At 49.8% G+C, this 15209-nt stretch overlaps 7 protein-coding genes across 7 annotated transcripts; 3 read left to right on the plus strand and 4 right to left on the minus strand.

Annotated features, from left to right (window-relative positions):
* Positions 1 to 1445: 1445 nt before the first annotated feature.
* Positions 1446 to 2596, minus strand: PV06_01758 (uncharacterized protein). Its single transcript, XM_016402385.1, has 2 exons — positions 2213 to 2596; positions 1446 to 1948 (listed from the first exon to the last, which is right to left on the minus strand). The coding sequence occupies exons 1-2, from the start codon at positions 2520 to 2522 to the stop codon at positions 1536 to 1538; spliced, it is 723 nt and encodes a 240-aa protein (XP_016266282.1). The 5' UTR covers positions 2523 to 2596; the 3' UTR covers positions 1446 to 1535.
* Positions 2597 to 2841: 245 nt separating this feature from the next.
* Positions 2842 to 4797, plus strand: PV06_01759 (pre-mRNA-processing protein 45). The gene is made up of 2 exons (XM_016402386.1): positions 2842 to 3012; positions 3079 to 4797. Exons 1-2 carry the CDS (start codon positions 2875 to 2877, stop codon positions 4696 to 4698), a joined length of 1758 nt encoding a protein of 585 aa, XP_016266283.1. The 5' UTR covers positions 2842 to 2874; the 3' UTR covers positions 4699 to 4797.
* Positions 4798 to 5112: 315 nt separating this feature from the next.
* Positions 5113 to 6003, plus strand: PV06_01760 (uncharacterized protein; the record flags this gene model as incomplete). Its single annotated transcript, XM_016402387.1, has 1 exon — positions 5113 to 6003. One exon carries the CDS (start codon positions 5113 to 5115, stop codon positions 6001 to 6003), a length of 891 nt encoding a protein of 296 aa, XP_016266284.1.
* Positions 6004 to 6218: 215 nt separating this feature from the next.
* Positions 6219 to 7083, minus strand: PV06_01761 (uncharacterized protein; the record flags this gene model as incomplete). Its single annotated transcript, XM_016402388.1, has 2 exons — positions 6219 to 6439; positions 6600 to 7083. The coding sequence occupies 2 exons, from the start codon at positions 7081 to 7083 to the stop codon at positions 6219 to 6221; spliced, it is 705 nt and encodes a 234-aa protein (XP_016266285.1).
* Positions 7084 to 7926: 843 nt separating this feature from the next.
* Positions 7927 to 9427, minus strand: PV06_01762 (uncharacterized protein; the record flags this gene model as incomplete). Its single annotated transcript, XM_016402389.1, has 6 exons — positions 7927 to 8020; positions 8070 to 8232; positions 8281 to 9034; positions 9090 to 9186; positions 9241 to 9277; positions 9334 to 9427. The coding sequence occupies 6 exons, from the start codon at positions 9425 to 9427 to the stop codon at positions 7927 to 7929; spliced, it is 1239 nt and encodes a 412-aa protein (XP_016266286.1).
* Positions 9428 to 9888: 461 nt separating this feature from the next.
* PV06_01763 (uncharacterized protein) lies at positions 9889 to 11922 on the minus strand. The gene is made up of 2 exons (XM_016402390.1): positions 11350 to 11922; positions 9889 to 11301 (listed from the first exon to the last, which is right to left on the minus strand). The coding sequence occupies exons 1-2, from the start codon at positions 11746 to 11748 to the stop codon at positions 10066 to 10068; spliced, it is 1635 nt and encodes a 544-aa protein (XP_016266287.1). The 5' UTR covers positions 11749 to 11922; the 3' UTR covers positions 9889 to 10065.
* Positions 11923 to 12148: 226 nt separating this feature from the next.
* On the plus strand, positions 12149 to 14865 carry PV06_01764 (uncharacterized protein; the record flags this gene model as incomplete). The annotated part of the gene is made up of 2 exons (XM_016402391.1): positions 12149 to 12320; positions 12374 to 14865. 2 exons carry the CDS (start codon positions 12149 to 12151, stop codon positions 14863 to 14865), a joined length of 2664 nt encoding a protein of 887 aa, XP_016266288.1.
* Positions 14866 to 15209: the final 344 nt, after the last annotated feature.

Raw genomic sequence — 15209 nt, forward strand, 5'->3', positions numbered from 1 at the left:
CCGCACCTTTCAACTCGCTCCAAACATTACTTGAGTCTCTTTTCCAGCACCATTTGTTAGTCCTGCCTGGTATCTTTCCTGACTCAAACCCAACAAATCAACATCAACTCCCATCATGTGTTTCGCCTGCGGTGGCTGGCCCTGGACTCGACATCTGCAACTTGCCGCTGAGCCTGTCAAGCAAGAGTACATCTTCCTCGACGACAACGTTGAATTCTACGAGGATCGTCGCACTGTAAGTGACGAGTGAATGAACCACCTGCCTTCCTCGAGTCTTTTGCGTACTATGAACCGGAACCTTCACTCTTTCCTCATCAACCCATCAACCCATCTTACCTAGATACCCGACATCTTTACGCCTTTTCTACACCATCAACATCACCGACGACAGTGCGAGACAATGCCGAACTTTTACAATTATCAAGGCCTCAATCCCTCTGCCCTCAACGGCGCAAGCGCTGCCGGACACTGGGAAGATCCTGCCGACTGGCCACGTACATTTTACTATGTCTCAGCTGCTGACGGAACCCAACAGGGCATTCACCCACCAGCACCGGTTTATCAATCGAACCAACCTGCTCAGCCAGCCATGTACTACTTTGCCGTCAGTATACCAGAATTCCCCTCCCTCCCTTCACCCTGGCTAACTTCCACCCAGGGTAACTCGTCTGCTCCCGCAGGCTACTACGCGAATGGTCTCTACTACGGGACGGCTCCTCCTACAGCAACATCCGGTTGGCCTTACACCTGTTACCCACTTTCCAATACCCCTGCTGCCAGCCCTTTCTGTGCTACGTACGGCTACTCACCATATTACACAGCACCTTACCAAATCCCGACCGCCACTGTTGCACCCTGGATGCAGACCTCGGCATCGGCCCAAGCTGCCGCAGCCGTTGCCGCTAACGCAGCTCTTCAACAAATGCCAAATGCACCTGCCTTCTTTGTTGGAGCCACCACCGCCGAGATGCAGGCCCAGAACACAATCCTCGCTGCCCATCTTGCTGCAACGCAGTCACAACCAACCATGCTTGCTCCATACAAACCTGGTTCGAGCCCGCAGTTCTGGTGCAAAGAGTTGGACGGAAGCTGGACACTGAGAGAATACGCCGATACCTTGAAGGGTGACTTTCCACCAGGCCATTGGGAGCGCCATGGAACAAGCGGCTACTATTACTACGTTCGCCACTCCAGCTAAGCGGAGTCAGAGGCCATGTCTGGGGTATTGGATGGGGGAGAACTCAATCACATACAATGTGATATGCAGTCAACGTGCAAAAGAGCGACGGTGACAAGTGCGCTTTCAACCACCACGGGAGAGAGGACGATTCGTGCAAATGAATCTTGGTTAGCACGGTTGATATCATTGTTCGCAGAATTGCTAGTCACAGAGCTCAAGCCCAGATACCGCTTCGGTCCAAACATAATGAGCCCTTGAGAGAAGTATTTCATATTATTGCTCAGTCAACTCGAGATGATTAAGCCAGAGCTGTCTGCGCTTAACATACCGTTAAGTAATATGTTGTGACATAAGATCATTGTTTTACGTGTCCCATGGCGCTCTCCATCCACAACTTCGTGTATAGCTGGTGTAAATAAGCCATAGTTGGCGGCATTGGTTCAGCCGTCTTGTCCTTGATCTCAGGATCACCCTGATAGAAGATACTCTTGAGCCTGAACTCGGCAAACCCCTTATCAAAGTCCGTAGTTGCACTGATCTCGAATAATCCATCACTCGGTCTGTTGGCGTCTGGATTGTTCAACGGTGAGTCTCCACACCGGATGAGTATCGACGTGGGAGTCTTGTCTAGCACGACGAAATGGTCTGTTATCTCGGTGCCTTTGTCGTAAGTTGAGGATTTGAGGTCTTTAGGATCCCACAGCTGGTGGGCGGTCGTAGTGTTGTTTCGCCATTTCCGTTCCAAGTATAGTCTTTGAATGGTATATCCTGTTTCCATCAAGAGGGTTAGATCGGTCCCCAAGTTCAGGGTCAAGGAGAAACAAAACTGGTGTCAGAAAAGGTTGAAAGGTTCAACCCCAGACATCATGCGGCGATTTATGGCACGTGTTCAGTATATATTTTTTTCTCCTTGGATCAACATCCAAGTGGATGTATCGTGATGCCTTTCGAAGAACAACGCAAAGGGGTCGTTCGTCCAGGATAATCTTCATGCTGCGAAAATGCCGAGGGGATGATGAAAACAGAACATACCAGGACCTCCCCAGATTCCTTGACTGAATGCTTCGACCAGTTTGGACCCCCCTTTTTGGGCGTCCTCGACGAGCTCCGGTCGTAGCTTGAACAGTGGCAACCGTCGCACACATTCATCGTGCGTCGTCGGGTTCTGTAGCGGATTGAACTTCTTGTACCAGCTACTCTGGAACAGTGGCTCTGTAGCTGGGGTGAATTGATCGGCCGGTGTGAAATGGCAGTGTTTTGTCCACACGAAAAATGCGCCGACCGATGCAAGGCCAGTTATCGTCAAGCCTTGGAAAGCTTTTGAGATTCGTGAAGGCCCCATACTTGCAGTGAATTTCGAGTTTTATTTTGTATCCAGAGGATTTTGAAGGGGTATAAAGCCTTGGGCCTTGAGGGAAGAGGATTCTTTTTGACCTTTGGAGGGCAATCTCGGCTGTTGCACCGTTCACTACCGACACGATCGGAGTTCTACGAGAGACACGGCCCATTGGTGATGCATTTTCCTCGGAGCATTAATAATTCACCGTACTCTTCGCTGTGTCTCCAACTACGGTGATACAGATATTCCCGTACTACAATTTCGAGATTTGAATGATTTCACAACCGCTGGTCGCAGCGGGACAAGTTTATTTTCAGACGTCCGTATATCAACTCGTAAACACAGCACCACAGCCATGGCTACCGGCCTTTTCGCCTCCTTACCGAAACCCAAGTACACCGGTGAGCATGAAGAAGTCCCTCTACATGCCCAGCCGAAGGGTCCTCGAATCGTGGGACCTGGTGTGATCGATGAATCGCAAATTGTTCTGAAGGTCAGTTGTTTTTTGATCATCGTTCGCCACGACTTCGTACTGACTCGTTTTCTTTTTCTTCCACAGCGTTCTGGACCTCCTCCCTACGGCCAACGATCAGGATGGCGACCTCGTTCGGCCGAGGATTTCGGCGATGGGGGTGCGTTTCCAGAAGTAGCAGTTGCACAATACCCTCTCGACATGGGACGAAAAGGAACGTCATCGACTTCGAATGCTCTTGCGATCCAAGTCGACGCAGAAGGCAAGGTCAAATACGACGCACTCGCGAGACGTGGTCACAGTGACAGTCGGATCATACACTCGAGTTTCAAGGATTTGATACCGCTTCGACAGCAGGCAGACGCAGGCGACCTGAGTCTTGACAGGCCCAGCCAGGAAGAAGTCCAGGCGACCGCGGACAAGACCAGGCTCGCTCTGGAGAAATTGGTGTCGGGCGCCGTGGCGGCTCAAAAGCCAAAAAACGTCAAAGGCGTCAACCGAGAAGAAGCTACGTATGTCCGATACACACCTTCAAATCAGATGGGCGACAATTCCAAAAAGCATGATTACGTTTTGAAGATAGCCCGACGACAGGAAGATCCAATGGCGCCACCGAAGTTCAAACAGAAGAAGATCCCCCGAGGACCACCTAGTCCGCCTCCGCCAGTCATGCATTCGCCACCGCGGAAATTGACGGCAGAAGACCAAGAAGCCTGGAAAATCCCTCCACCGATCAGCAATTGGAAGAATCCCAAGGGTTATACCGTACCGCTGGACAAGCGGTTGGCTGCCGATGGACGGGGCCTGCAAGATGTTACAATAAGCGATAAACACGCGCAGTTTGCGGAAGCATTGATGACAGCCGATCGACATGCTCGCGAAGAAGTCAAACTCCGCGCACAGATGCAGCAAAAGCTCGCGGAAAAGGAGAAATTGGCCAAGGAAGAACACCTGCGGGAAATGGCTCGAAAGGCGAGAGAAGAAAGACAAGCTGCGGCTGGCGGCGGTGGTGGGAGGAGAGATTCGGACTCGAGACGACGCTCACGGTCAAGGTCATACTCTGGTTCGTCATATGATTCGCGATCTGATAGTGAGGAAGAGGCTGCCAGGGAACGAGAACGTGCTCGACGAGAACGGAGGCAGGAGAATGAACGACAACTGCGACAGAGCAGAATGGGAACAGAGAAACGCATCCAGATGATGGCCAGAGAACAAAACCGTGACATTTCCGAAAAAGTTGCACTCGGATTGGCCAAGCCTACACAAAACAAGGAGACCATGTACGATTCTAGATTGTTCAACCAGACTTCTGGGTTTGATTCAGGATTCAACGAGGACCAGGCGTACGACAAGCCCTTGTTTGCGGCTGCGGATGCCATTGACAAAATCTACCGACCCACGGTGAACCAGGAAGAGGATGAAGAAGGCGACGCAGATGCGGCGATGGACAAGATTCGAAAGTCCAGCCGGTTTGGCGATCTTGGCAGAGCACCGAAAGAAGGGTTCAAAGGTGCCGACAGGGCAGAACGAGAGAGTGGTCCTGTGCAGTTTGAAAAGGACAAAGATGACACATTTGGCAACGACAGTTTCATTGGATCCGCTCCAACAGGAAAGCAAGCTGGTGAGGGCAAGAAGCGATATGGATTGGAAGAGGCCGGTCCAAGTCATAGAGACAGAAAGAGAGCGAGGGTCGACGATGATGATTAAAAAAGGCGCAGTACAGTCATGGTTTATTCAATGGCATATTTTTGCACTGTCCGAAAACGAAAACATTGTCCATTTCTCGCAATGTTTCTGTCTGTCCCTTGTTACATTGTCGTGGTTCTCCATTTTGCATCGTATTGATCTGTTCTAGATTTTTCTCTGAAGCTGACGCCACTGGGCAGAGATTCAATATGTCAGTCTTACACTCCATACACCACCATCGATACTGAGGAGAAAGACGACAGACCATTTCAAGATTTCCGATTGGCTTATAAGCGAATACTTCTCCTCAAATACTCGTTACCTGTACGGAGTACATTCCTACCTAGGTATACACCTTGTCCACCAGGGATTTTACATGTTACCCGTACCCAAGCAGCAGCAGCAGCAGCAAGCAGCCTTAAAAGAAAAAGATCAATGTCATCACAATCACAATACGACGAGATTGGTCTCTCGTACGAATCCCTCAAAGCCCAGCCGGCGGCCCTGGTGGAACGAGCCAACCTCCGGGCCGTCATCACCCCATTGTTGTTATCATCACCACGACGAGGAGGACGGCCGTCGACACATCCAGATGACCGTGACGATGACGACGAAAAGGAAGAGGTGAGCGTGCTGGACCTGGCGTGCGGGACGGGTTACTATTCCCGCCTCGTCTTGTCTTGGGGTGCATCGCGAGTGGTCGGCGTCGACATATCATCCGCCATGATCGAGGCGGCGAGGTCACAATCCGAGGACTCGTCAAGATTGACATTCCTGGTCGGAGACTGTTCTCGACCACTTTCGTTGAAAAACGCATGGTCGGAGAAAGAAGAACGATTCGACATCGTACTCGGCGCTTGGTTACTCAACTACGCCTCTTCACCTTCCGATTTGGTGTCCATGTTTGGAAATGTATCCTCCCACCTCAAACCGGGAGGTCACTTTGTCGGTGTCACGCCTCACCCGGCGACCGACCTGGACTCTTTTGCGGAACTGTTCGACCCTTCCAAAACGAAAAACCGCGACCGGGCAAAGTACGGAGCCACCGTGGAGTACACCGCAAAACTCCCGGGTGGTCATGGGTATCGGGCCAAAGTCACGGCTCACGTGAAACCGAGAGAGATCTCTTTTGAAAGTTTCCATCTCAAAAGAGAAGTGTACGAGAATGCCGCGAGGGATGGAGGGCTGGAAGGAGAATTGAAGTGGGTGGATGTTCAACTCCCGAGGACAAACGACGAGAGTAAAACCGGATACGGTGTCGACTTGGACTTTTGGGAAGGATATCTCGATGCTCCACATTTTGGGATATTGGTTGTTGAAAAGTAGTTTGACGCTTCTCTCCTCCAAAAAAAGAAAAACATTCTGGCTCGACTAACTCGTCGCTACGGGAGTAGATATTCCATAATTCATCAACTGCCTCCACATCATCAAACCATCTTCACATGTTTCCCCTTTTTTCATATAAGAGGGTTTTCAATCTTCATCTTCATCCTCATCAATCACTACTTACTCACGCCCTCAAAAAAAGGGAGGTAAAAGAATTATAAACCCTCCCTGTATATCCTCCAGATATTCAGCATCCTAGCCCCCTGTCCTGGAGTGAAGCCGACGTAACACGCATCGCTACTATAATCCATGAAATTGTGAACGGGATCAGGTCCACTGTACCCTTGGGGTCCATAAGGTTCGGTACCGATACCATCGTACCCCTTTGGAACTCCTGAGTTCGGACAACTATCTTTGACGGTCGAGGGACAACCGTCTAATGAGCTCAAAACGTTAGCCAGAGATTTTTTAAAGAGGATACAAAAATGCACGACCACGATAGCAATCCCAAAACACCAACCGGGAAAGATTTTCTTCGTTCTCAAAAGGAAGAAAAAAGGAACAAAAAAAGGAACAACAAAAGGTAAGGAACTCACTAGTACTCGTCCTCTCCTGGGGAGTGTCGGCGACGTAATCACCAAAATCCCAAACGTCACAGGAACCTCCGTTGAAGGTATGCAACAAGCCGTTCCAGTGTCCAACTTCGTGGGCGGTGGTCCCTCCCAGATTGTAGCCCGCGTACTTCCCACCCGGCATGGTACCACTGAGGATGTTACACCCGTCGATCACGTACGCCGACGGATCCACACCGGCGACGATACCGGACACGGGGAGTGTACAGAACCCCAACAGCGTACTGCCCGCGGGGACACCCGGTGTGTTGGCGTTGGCCTGCAACAGACTCTGATAGTAGACGTTGAGGGCAGAGTAGTTTCCCTTGCGCAACGAACGTTTCATGCCGGTGTCGTCGCCGTTGCGGGCCCAAGTGTCGTTGGCGACCCGGTCGATTCCCGCAAGTCGGAACCCTATGCTGGCGTTGGTGTAGGCGTTGCTGAGGTAAGTAAACTGGTCTCGGATCATGGTGTCGCTGACGTAGTCGGAAGATGAAGGTGAGGCCGTAGACGAATCCGCAACGATGTGAATATAAGTGTCGATGGTGTACAACGGACTCGGAGCTTGACGACGGTCGTGATTGTGACTGTGAGAATGATCGTGGATGTCGTCGCCATGATGACCAGAAGGACCTCATCCTCCTCCCCCAGACCTGAATCCGGATCCATCACCGTCGTGCACATCTCCTCGATGATGCTGTCGAGCTTGTATACTTGTAGAGTTCCAAAGATCATTCTCCAACCTTTCACTCTCTTGCAACCATTGATGAGTGGCTGTCAAGTTGCTCGAAGGATGAGATGTACCACATGATCGGTAAATAGGTCTGTATCTTGGTATACCTGCCGCGACGACAGCTGAGTCGACCAACCCCAAGATCGAGGCGGTTAGGTACAATAAAAAACCACGATTCAAAGACCGGGGCATGATCAAAAACAAACAATCATCAACGACTGACCATAGAAGCGTCCAAAGAGGAGTTTCCGAGTTCAAAACTTTTGTGGAGGATGCTGATAATTGTGTAAAAAATTGATCAACACAATGCATGGAGCACGGACATCGCTTCATACACGCACACACATGGTGCTGCGATGGTAACGAGGAATGTGGAATGCCATATTGCTGCTCTCTAATATCCTCGATGACGATGTTTGCAAATTCACATTGCCAGAAAAAGGAAGTGCAGCTTTGCAAATTTTGGTTTGGGAACTCGATCAGATGTATGCCTCACATCCCTATATTTCAATCAACGCCAGAGCCGTCCCGACAGAAAATACACATCATCGTTGAAATCATACACTTGTGGTCATGCCTCTAGGCACCTCCAGGTCTCGTCTCTCGGCCTGTCGACATTCCAGTTGAAGTACCGTCATTATTCCAACTCAAGTAAGTGTGATCACCGAGTTTTCTGCTCATGTCAGCTACAATACACACAAAAGGGCGACGAAAGAACATACCTTGGCTTGATCAAATGTGCGACAGTAAATAACGCTCCCAGGACAATGCAGAGACCACCAACCACCACATAGGCAATGCCCAAGAAGCTGTTTTTTCCACCAACAACCGACCTAGTTGACAGCAGAATGCTCTTCTTTCCAGAGTAGATGGAGACAGGGAAGACTAGGTGCATTAGAGGAGTGCCTCATTCCACGGATTGAACCCACTTACAATCATAGATATCCATCTGATAAGTGCCTGCAGTCATGGTTTCGTTGTCATTGCGCAACGCCAACTTGCTAAAAGTAGGCAATCCTGCGGTTCTCATCCAAACCTGGAATTCTTCGTACTGGGATAAATCTGGGATTGGATTTGCATCTGTGTATCCATCCGGGTAACGGAGAGCCCAATTAGGTGGCGGGGACACTTCGTAATTCTTGTACTTGGTTTTCTTGTATAAAGACGCATCTGTACTCCAGGCAATGCCTTCGTTTGTCATGCGGTATTGCTGACTCTCCTGTCCACCGGAAGTACTGACTGCCACGGGGGAATTGAGCGTGTCGTTGAATATTGAGTTGGCAATCAACCCACAAGGGTAGTATGCTTTTCCATTGTGATCCAATTTCAAAGGATTGCATGAACTACTGTCGACCGTGTGATTGCTCAGGAAGTTCCCCTTCAGTTGATCGGTATCAAGCGACTTGACGTATCTTCGATGGTTTTGGTAGAAGTTGGTCAATCGGTAATACAGGTAGACAGGTGGACCAATGTCATTCGGAATCGAGAACTGCAGCGTACAAACTGGCGTATTTCGTAACTCGACGCTGTAGGGAGGATGAGTAGTGTTCACCGTCCTTCTCCATTGGGGTCTGGCAGTGGAATTTGATGATTTAAACGAAGCTGAGACTTTGCTCTCGGGAATCGCCGTAAATGAGGTCGTTGCAGTGGTATTGCAATCGGTGTAGTCAATCACCAACTCTTGAACCTGCGACAGAAATCAGCATCTTTCACGTTCCGGCCTAGAGGTCTCTGCGACTTACGCTCGCACTCGCCCATAACAACAGTCCACCGATCGGAGCAAAGATGATACCGATTGCGAAGAAGATGGGAAGCACCGTCTTGGGAGTAAGGATCGGTCTAAAACAAGTCAGACCCTTGCGATTTCGTGGAGAGTAACATGGCGCAACTCACTGCCATGCTTTCAGCCGTTGTTGTCTAAAGGCGGTGTCTGTACAAGTCGTTCGTCAGCAAAACTTCAATGCAGGGGAGGGCAAGCGGCAATACTGGCTGGGCGTCGGCTCTTTTGTTTCTTAGGAGGCTCGTTGTGAGGATCTTCCTCGTGTATAGAGTCCGTCTGGACCACGTCTGTTTGTGACATGATGGCGGATGTTGGTCTCAGACGAGGAAGTAATAACGCGTCTGAAAGGATAAAAGCGAAGGCTGACAAGTCCCTTTCGAGCGCAGTTGAGAACCAGTTGAGAACATGGACGCCGGTTGTTCACTCAGCATTGCGCCTCGCCCGCGATTCCCGGGAAACTGGCGCCATTCCGTTTCGAGCCTTAGTGCGTCTTCACAGCCTCCGTCACAACTTCGACATTTTTTTGTGCTCCAACAAATCTTTCCTTCTTTTCCTTTTCTTCAGTACAAAACTCATTCCGGACATGATTTATTGTAGGAGCCAGGGCTGCTTCTAGGCACTTTCTCTTTCTCCTCTGCAACGTGATCCGAGATCAATATACGCGCCGTAGCTGGAGCTGGCTAGGACTCTTTGCTTCTGCAAAAGATTACAATGATGTTTCGGTTCCTTACCGACGGTCGCTACAAATTGAACACTCGCACTTTTTTTCAAGATTTATTAATTATTCTCGAGAAGCGCCTGTCAATTGCATTTGGCAGTGGCACGATTAGTCTATCTATCGATCATACATTGCATGGATCCCTGTCGTAAAAACGTGTAAGGTCTACTCAACTCCAGGCACCATTCCATAGTTTCACTGTTGTTACATGTCAGACATCCTATGACTTTTCATTTTTGTCTGCAGCTTCCCAGGTGCTTTCTTGCTTGGTCCCAGGGGGCAGCCATCCAGATGCAAGGGGAGATTCATGTGGTCGACCTCGAGTATCATCCCTCTTAGGGTGTGAAGCAGACATCTCACCCACATGATCCAAGTTCATCGGGTGGCTTGGCTGCAGTCCCGGGGTATTGACTTCGGTCACAGGCAACAAAGCTGCTCTATGACGGAAATGGTCAGACTTGGTTCGTCTTTCGGCGGCGTCTTCCATGCTAGTGCGATCGTAGAGATAAAGCCCAACACATGTGAGTCCAATGCCGAGGGCCTGTATCGAGGTAGTCGAGCTGCGAAACCAGACCACAGCAACCACAATAACCCAGACCCGTTTTATCAATGAGGCCACAGAATAGGAGACTGGCGAGAGCATCGACAGCAAGACGAAGGCCATGATATTCTGGAAAAAGTGGAACACTCCGTTGAAGATGAATTCCAACACCAGCTCGCCATGATCCAAGGCATTTCTTTTGGTCGAGAGGTCGATAGATCCATCCTTCCATAACTCTTCTACGAGTTCAAACCCTTCGGTGTAAATCCAGACAGGGGCGGAGAGTAGGAAGGCACCGACAGAACAGTAGCACAGCAGGTTGAGCTTGTCCAACTTTCTCGGCAGGCGAGACTGCCCATCGGCTTCTGCGCGTGCTGCCTCGGTAAAAAGCTTCTTCGAAAAGATGTTCTGGCTCACAAAAACAATTGCTGCCACCAATGCAGCACTAATTCCCCAGAAATTGCTTGAAAAGTCCGTAGAACATGCCATCATCACACCCAAGGTGAGTGGTACAAGTGACAAGTATGTAGCTCGCTTGTAGCGAATTCGAAAAACAATCCGGTACGCTAGTACCGTGAAAAATGGCGATAGTCCTTTGATAGTGTGGACAAGTGAGACTGGAATCTTGGATGTGGCATATGAGCTGAGTAGATGCCCTAGGAGTTGGAAAATCGACAGTGGGAATGCTGTTGACAACACATCCCAAGACGGTTTCCTCAGGCCATTTCTAAGTGCAGGTATGGATCTCTTCAGGGAGGGAAACGTCGATGACAGTCCAGTCAATACCAGACACCAGAATGAGACCGAGGCAAATTGTACAATTGTGAGTGTCGCTGGCTTGGGTAAGGCGTTGAGAATGGATTTGGATGATGTGTTTGTAAGAGCCGACGTCATGTACCAGACGATACAAAGAGCCTGTCGTGTTCATTAGCCATGCAACCATGCACTATACAAGCGACATACAATGAGTTTGTAGGACACTGGTGCTCTCAGTGCTTCAGCCAGTTCATGCGCATTTTCGCTCACACTACCTTGTCGTGTCCGAAATTTGTTTAATGCCTCACTGACACTTCTCCGAGGCCGATGTCCATATATTCCAGCAGGTCTTGCGTTGCGCAATCTTTGACTCTCTCTTCTCGCTGGCCATTTGATCTCGTGGTTCGAAAGTTGACCAGGTGTTATTTCCAGGGGACTCTCAGCAACCACGTTCGCACCAGGGTTGAACGAAAAGTTTGGGAGGGTATCGTCGAAAGAAGGAAATCTCTCCCGAGAGGTCGACTCTCTTGCGCCTTTGTGAGGGGATAGCGAGCGGTGTTGAGCGTCAGATCGCAACTCAGGAGGTTCAGTCATCGTAGTAGTCATGCTGTGATTGAAATGACAATGATCTCCTTGCCATTAGGATGCATCTGCCAGCGTGGTGCTCTACGGAGCGTCTGAAAGAAGTGACATGTTTTTCTACAACAATTGTGAGATCGTAGAAATGTAACTCAAGGAAAGTTCAAAAGGCTTGCGATCAGCAATGTCTGTAATCCTGCTTGTTCCATCAAACAGGACTGTTGCACTTTGACGACGCTATGAATCGGAGCAGTCCGGTGCTGCATCACACTATTGCGCGGCCCCAGTACGCTAAGCCCAAATCAGTAGGCGGTGTTACAACAAAGCTTCGCAGAGCTTCGCATCGGAACAACAATAATCCTAATTTCCTGTAAACACCCTTCCGTCTCATCTTCACCCAGAGTAGGATCCCTCACAATGTACAGCGATGGGGTTGGCCATCCTGTCCACCGTGTTGACCATCATCTTATTTTGTAGAGCTCATATTGTCGAAGCTACTCTTCAAGAAGTCATTCACAATAATGCACTCATTAACAACGGCTCCATAGCGTTCTTAGACAAATGGAGCATCCTGGGTCCTTTCAGGATCGGGACTCGAGGTCGGTGCTGAGACTTGGCTCTATATTGTAGCCGTCTGCTGACATGTACATAGAAGCAGTATGGGGCGCTGATCCAATAGAACGGTACGGTGGTATATTTCAGCTCGATGATAACGACACTGCTGCCTATCATTCCCCTCTTGCTCGAAATGCAACTGTCAGGTGGAACTCGCGCACGTTCCGCCCTATTGTGTCGGAGGCATCAACAACTGTTGACCTGGTAGTCGACTTCTCCGAAATCGATTGGGATATCGCACAAAAAATCTACGGATGGTCCGCACTTCAATATCAAGCCTGGCTCAAGGGCGGCGTCTGGAATGATGGCGGTACTAGCCGTAGAGTGAGCATATATCCTGAAGGGATCCTCGAGCTCTGGTTGAACAATAAACACATATTTGGAGGCGACTTTTATTCCTTTGGACGTGCACCTATTGTGTTCGAACTGGCGCCAGGCTTCAATGTTGTGAATGTGCGCCTCATCCGCGATGTACGGTCGATGGGCGGTTCTTCCTCGCCAACGGCGCATGTCTTGCTTCGGGCCGAGGTGGTGGCCGCGGATCTCGACGTAGATCATGACAGTATACTGCTGCCAGACGTGATAGCAGGCCGGTTCGTGGGTCGTTACGGGAGTGTGATCGTCAGAAACCAAGCAACCGTCTGGATCAACATCAACCGTGTCCGTGTCATCACTGACGAGCAATCTGCCGTTGTCCTTGAACAAAATTTGACGATTTCTCCAGGACAATCACGTCCAGTAAGGATGCGAATTGACAACTTGAGAAACCTGACGAAGTCGATAAAACTTGTGTTTGACTATGAACTTCCAGACGCCAGCTCGCACAGGATTGTGTGTGAGGCTCAATTAAGGCCTGCGAATCACTCATCTTTGCAAAGAATGACCTTTCTTCATCCGAGTGGTGCAGTCTCTTATGCAACGCTAAGGCCTCCACCAGAAAAGGTTGACCGGGAAGTTGCCATACTCCTGAATCTCCATGGCGCAGGAGTCGATGCGGACGGAGATCTAGCACGCCATATGTTTGATGATGCGCCTGATCTCCCGGCATGGATTGTAACTCCAACTGGAATGACATCCTGGAGCGGCGATGACTGGCACACATGGGGGTTTGCAGATGCTCTAGCCGCGGTTGAAGCCATCCTAGACTGGATCGATCTTGTCGAGTGGCAGGGTCCAGATCCATATACTTCGAAAATTCTGGTTGCGGGTCATTCGAACGGCGGCCAAGGAACATGGTACTTTGCTTCGCATCAACCCGATCGTGTTCTTGGTGCGGCCGCAGCTTCGGGGTACTTGTCCATTGAGAACTACGTCCCATATGTCCATTGGACCGAAGCAGATCCCCTCCAGAATGCTATCCTTCATGTTGCAAGAAGTAATTTTCGTCACGAATTGCTGGCTGAGAACTTTGCAGGGATCCCAATCCTCCAACAGCATGGCTCTTCCGATGATAATGTTCCTGTCTATCACTCCCGATTGATGAATACCTTGCTTTATCAGTCGGGGATCGCGGCCAAATACTCCGAGATGCCTGGAACCGGTCACTGGATTGATGGAACCATGACCACACCTTCTATGATGGAATTCTATCTAGCCCATTTGAATGATGCCGATGCTGTGTCGACGGCGCCTGTTGACTTTGCTTTTGTAGTTCCGAATTCTCATGATATGGGCCCCAAATATGGTATTGTTGTCGACCAATTGTCCTCACCGGACAGAGCGGGTCATATCGAAGTCTCCGTTGCCCAAAAGGGGTCGGTCACTCGTTGGCATTTAAGCACGCAGAACATACATCGCCTGCACTTTGATCCTGGTGTCCAGATCTCCAATTCCCCGGTTGAAGTGATGCTTGATGACATGGCTCATGTATTTCATCTCACAAACAAAACGAGATCGAGGTCCCTTGTCCAAACCGAAGCCAACATCTGGGCTTGGGAAGTCGCCCTTGACTGGAGGCAGTTGGACAAGCGATACGGCCGTCAAAGAGGTGCATTAGACGCAATACTTCGTAGCGAAGGCGTCTTCGAGGTCGTCTTGTGCTCGAATACAAGCTTTCACCTCGCAGTTCAGGCAAGTAGGAATTTTCTCCAGTACTTTGGGGCCGACTCAAATATAATCTACCGGGAAGAGTATGCCGAGGCACTGACTAGAAGGGGCAACATTGTCACCATTGGGCTTGGGAGAACTATTCCTCGATGTGCCATGCCCCGGTTCCCTATTTCAGTGGAGCACGATAGGCTGTTACTGACAACAGGGTCCTCGAAAACCGCATCTATTCCCCTGAGACCAGGTATGGGCGGTGTATGGTTACGTCCTCTTCCTCAAGAGCGACTGGAGCTGGTGGTCTGGGGTCATGACGAGGCTGGTCTGCAACAAGCAATAAGGCTGATTCCAACACTGACCGGGGCTGGACAACCTGACTTTGTGATCTTGGGCAATGAGGCCAGATGGAAAGGCGTTGGCGGTGCTGTTGCGATGGGTTTCCTCGATCGTGATTGGAGAATATCATCTGCTTCATATATACCCTGAATTAGCCAGAGTGAAGGGATGGGAAAGGATGTAAAGTGAAGCTACTAGCTATCGATTTCAAGGAGGCTGATTCACTATGGTGCTTCTTCTCACATTGGAATCACAGATGATAACATGATGTCGATCTCTGACTTTGGACACAAGGAAACAAATCTGGTAAGTGCAACGGCGCTGCCTGGCGATTGCTCTACACAACTTTGCGCCACTTCCATTGGAGTTCTATATGAGAGAAGGAGAAGGTGCCCTTGTTTATAACTCTCAATCTCTCACCAGACGCAAGTTGGCTTTCCGGTTCTTTCTTCTACCATTCGCCAACAACTTTCATTCTCTCACACCTACACTGT

Source organism: Exophiala oligosperma (assembly GCF_000835515.1).
Source record: "Exophiala oligosperma strain CBS 72588 unplaced genomic scaffold supercont1.2, whole genome shotgun sequence".
NCBI classification, from domain to species: domain Eukaryota; kingdom Fungi; phylum Ascomycota; class Eurotiomycetes; order Chaetothyriales; family Herpotrichiellaceae; genus Exophiala; species Exophiala oligosperma.

What these genes read in the sequence shown, in the direction of transcription:
- PV06_01758 (XM_016402385.1), bottom strand. Translation starts at nt 2,522, where the DNA reads ATGGGGCCTTCACGAATCTCAAAAGCTTTCCAAGGCTTGACGATAACT. An exon ending in AGGAATCTGGGGAGGTCCTG is followed by an intron (nt 1,949 to 2,212) that starts GTATGTTCTGTT and finishes TGATGGAAACAG; the next exon opens with GATATACCATTCAAAGACTA.
- PV06_01759 (XM_016402386.1), top strand. Translation starts at nt 2,875, where the DNA reads ATGGCTACCGGCCTTTTCGCCTCCTTACCGAAACCCAAGTACACCGGT. An exon ending in AATCGCAAATTGTTCTGAAG is followed by an intron (nt 3,013 to 3,078) that starts GTCAGTTGTTTT and finishes TTTCTTCCACAG; the next exon opens with CGTTCTGGACCTCCTCCCTA.
- PV06_01763 (XM_016402390.1), bottom strand. Translation starts at nt 11,748, where the DNA reads ATGACTACTACGATGACTGAACCTCCTGAGTTGCGATCTGACGCTCAA. An exon ending in CAGTGTCCTACAAACTCATT is followed by an intron (nt 11,302 to 11,349) that starts GTATGTCGCTTG and finishes TGAACACGACAG; the next exon opens with GCTCTTTGTATCGTCTGGTA.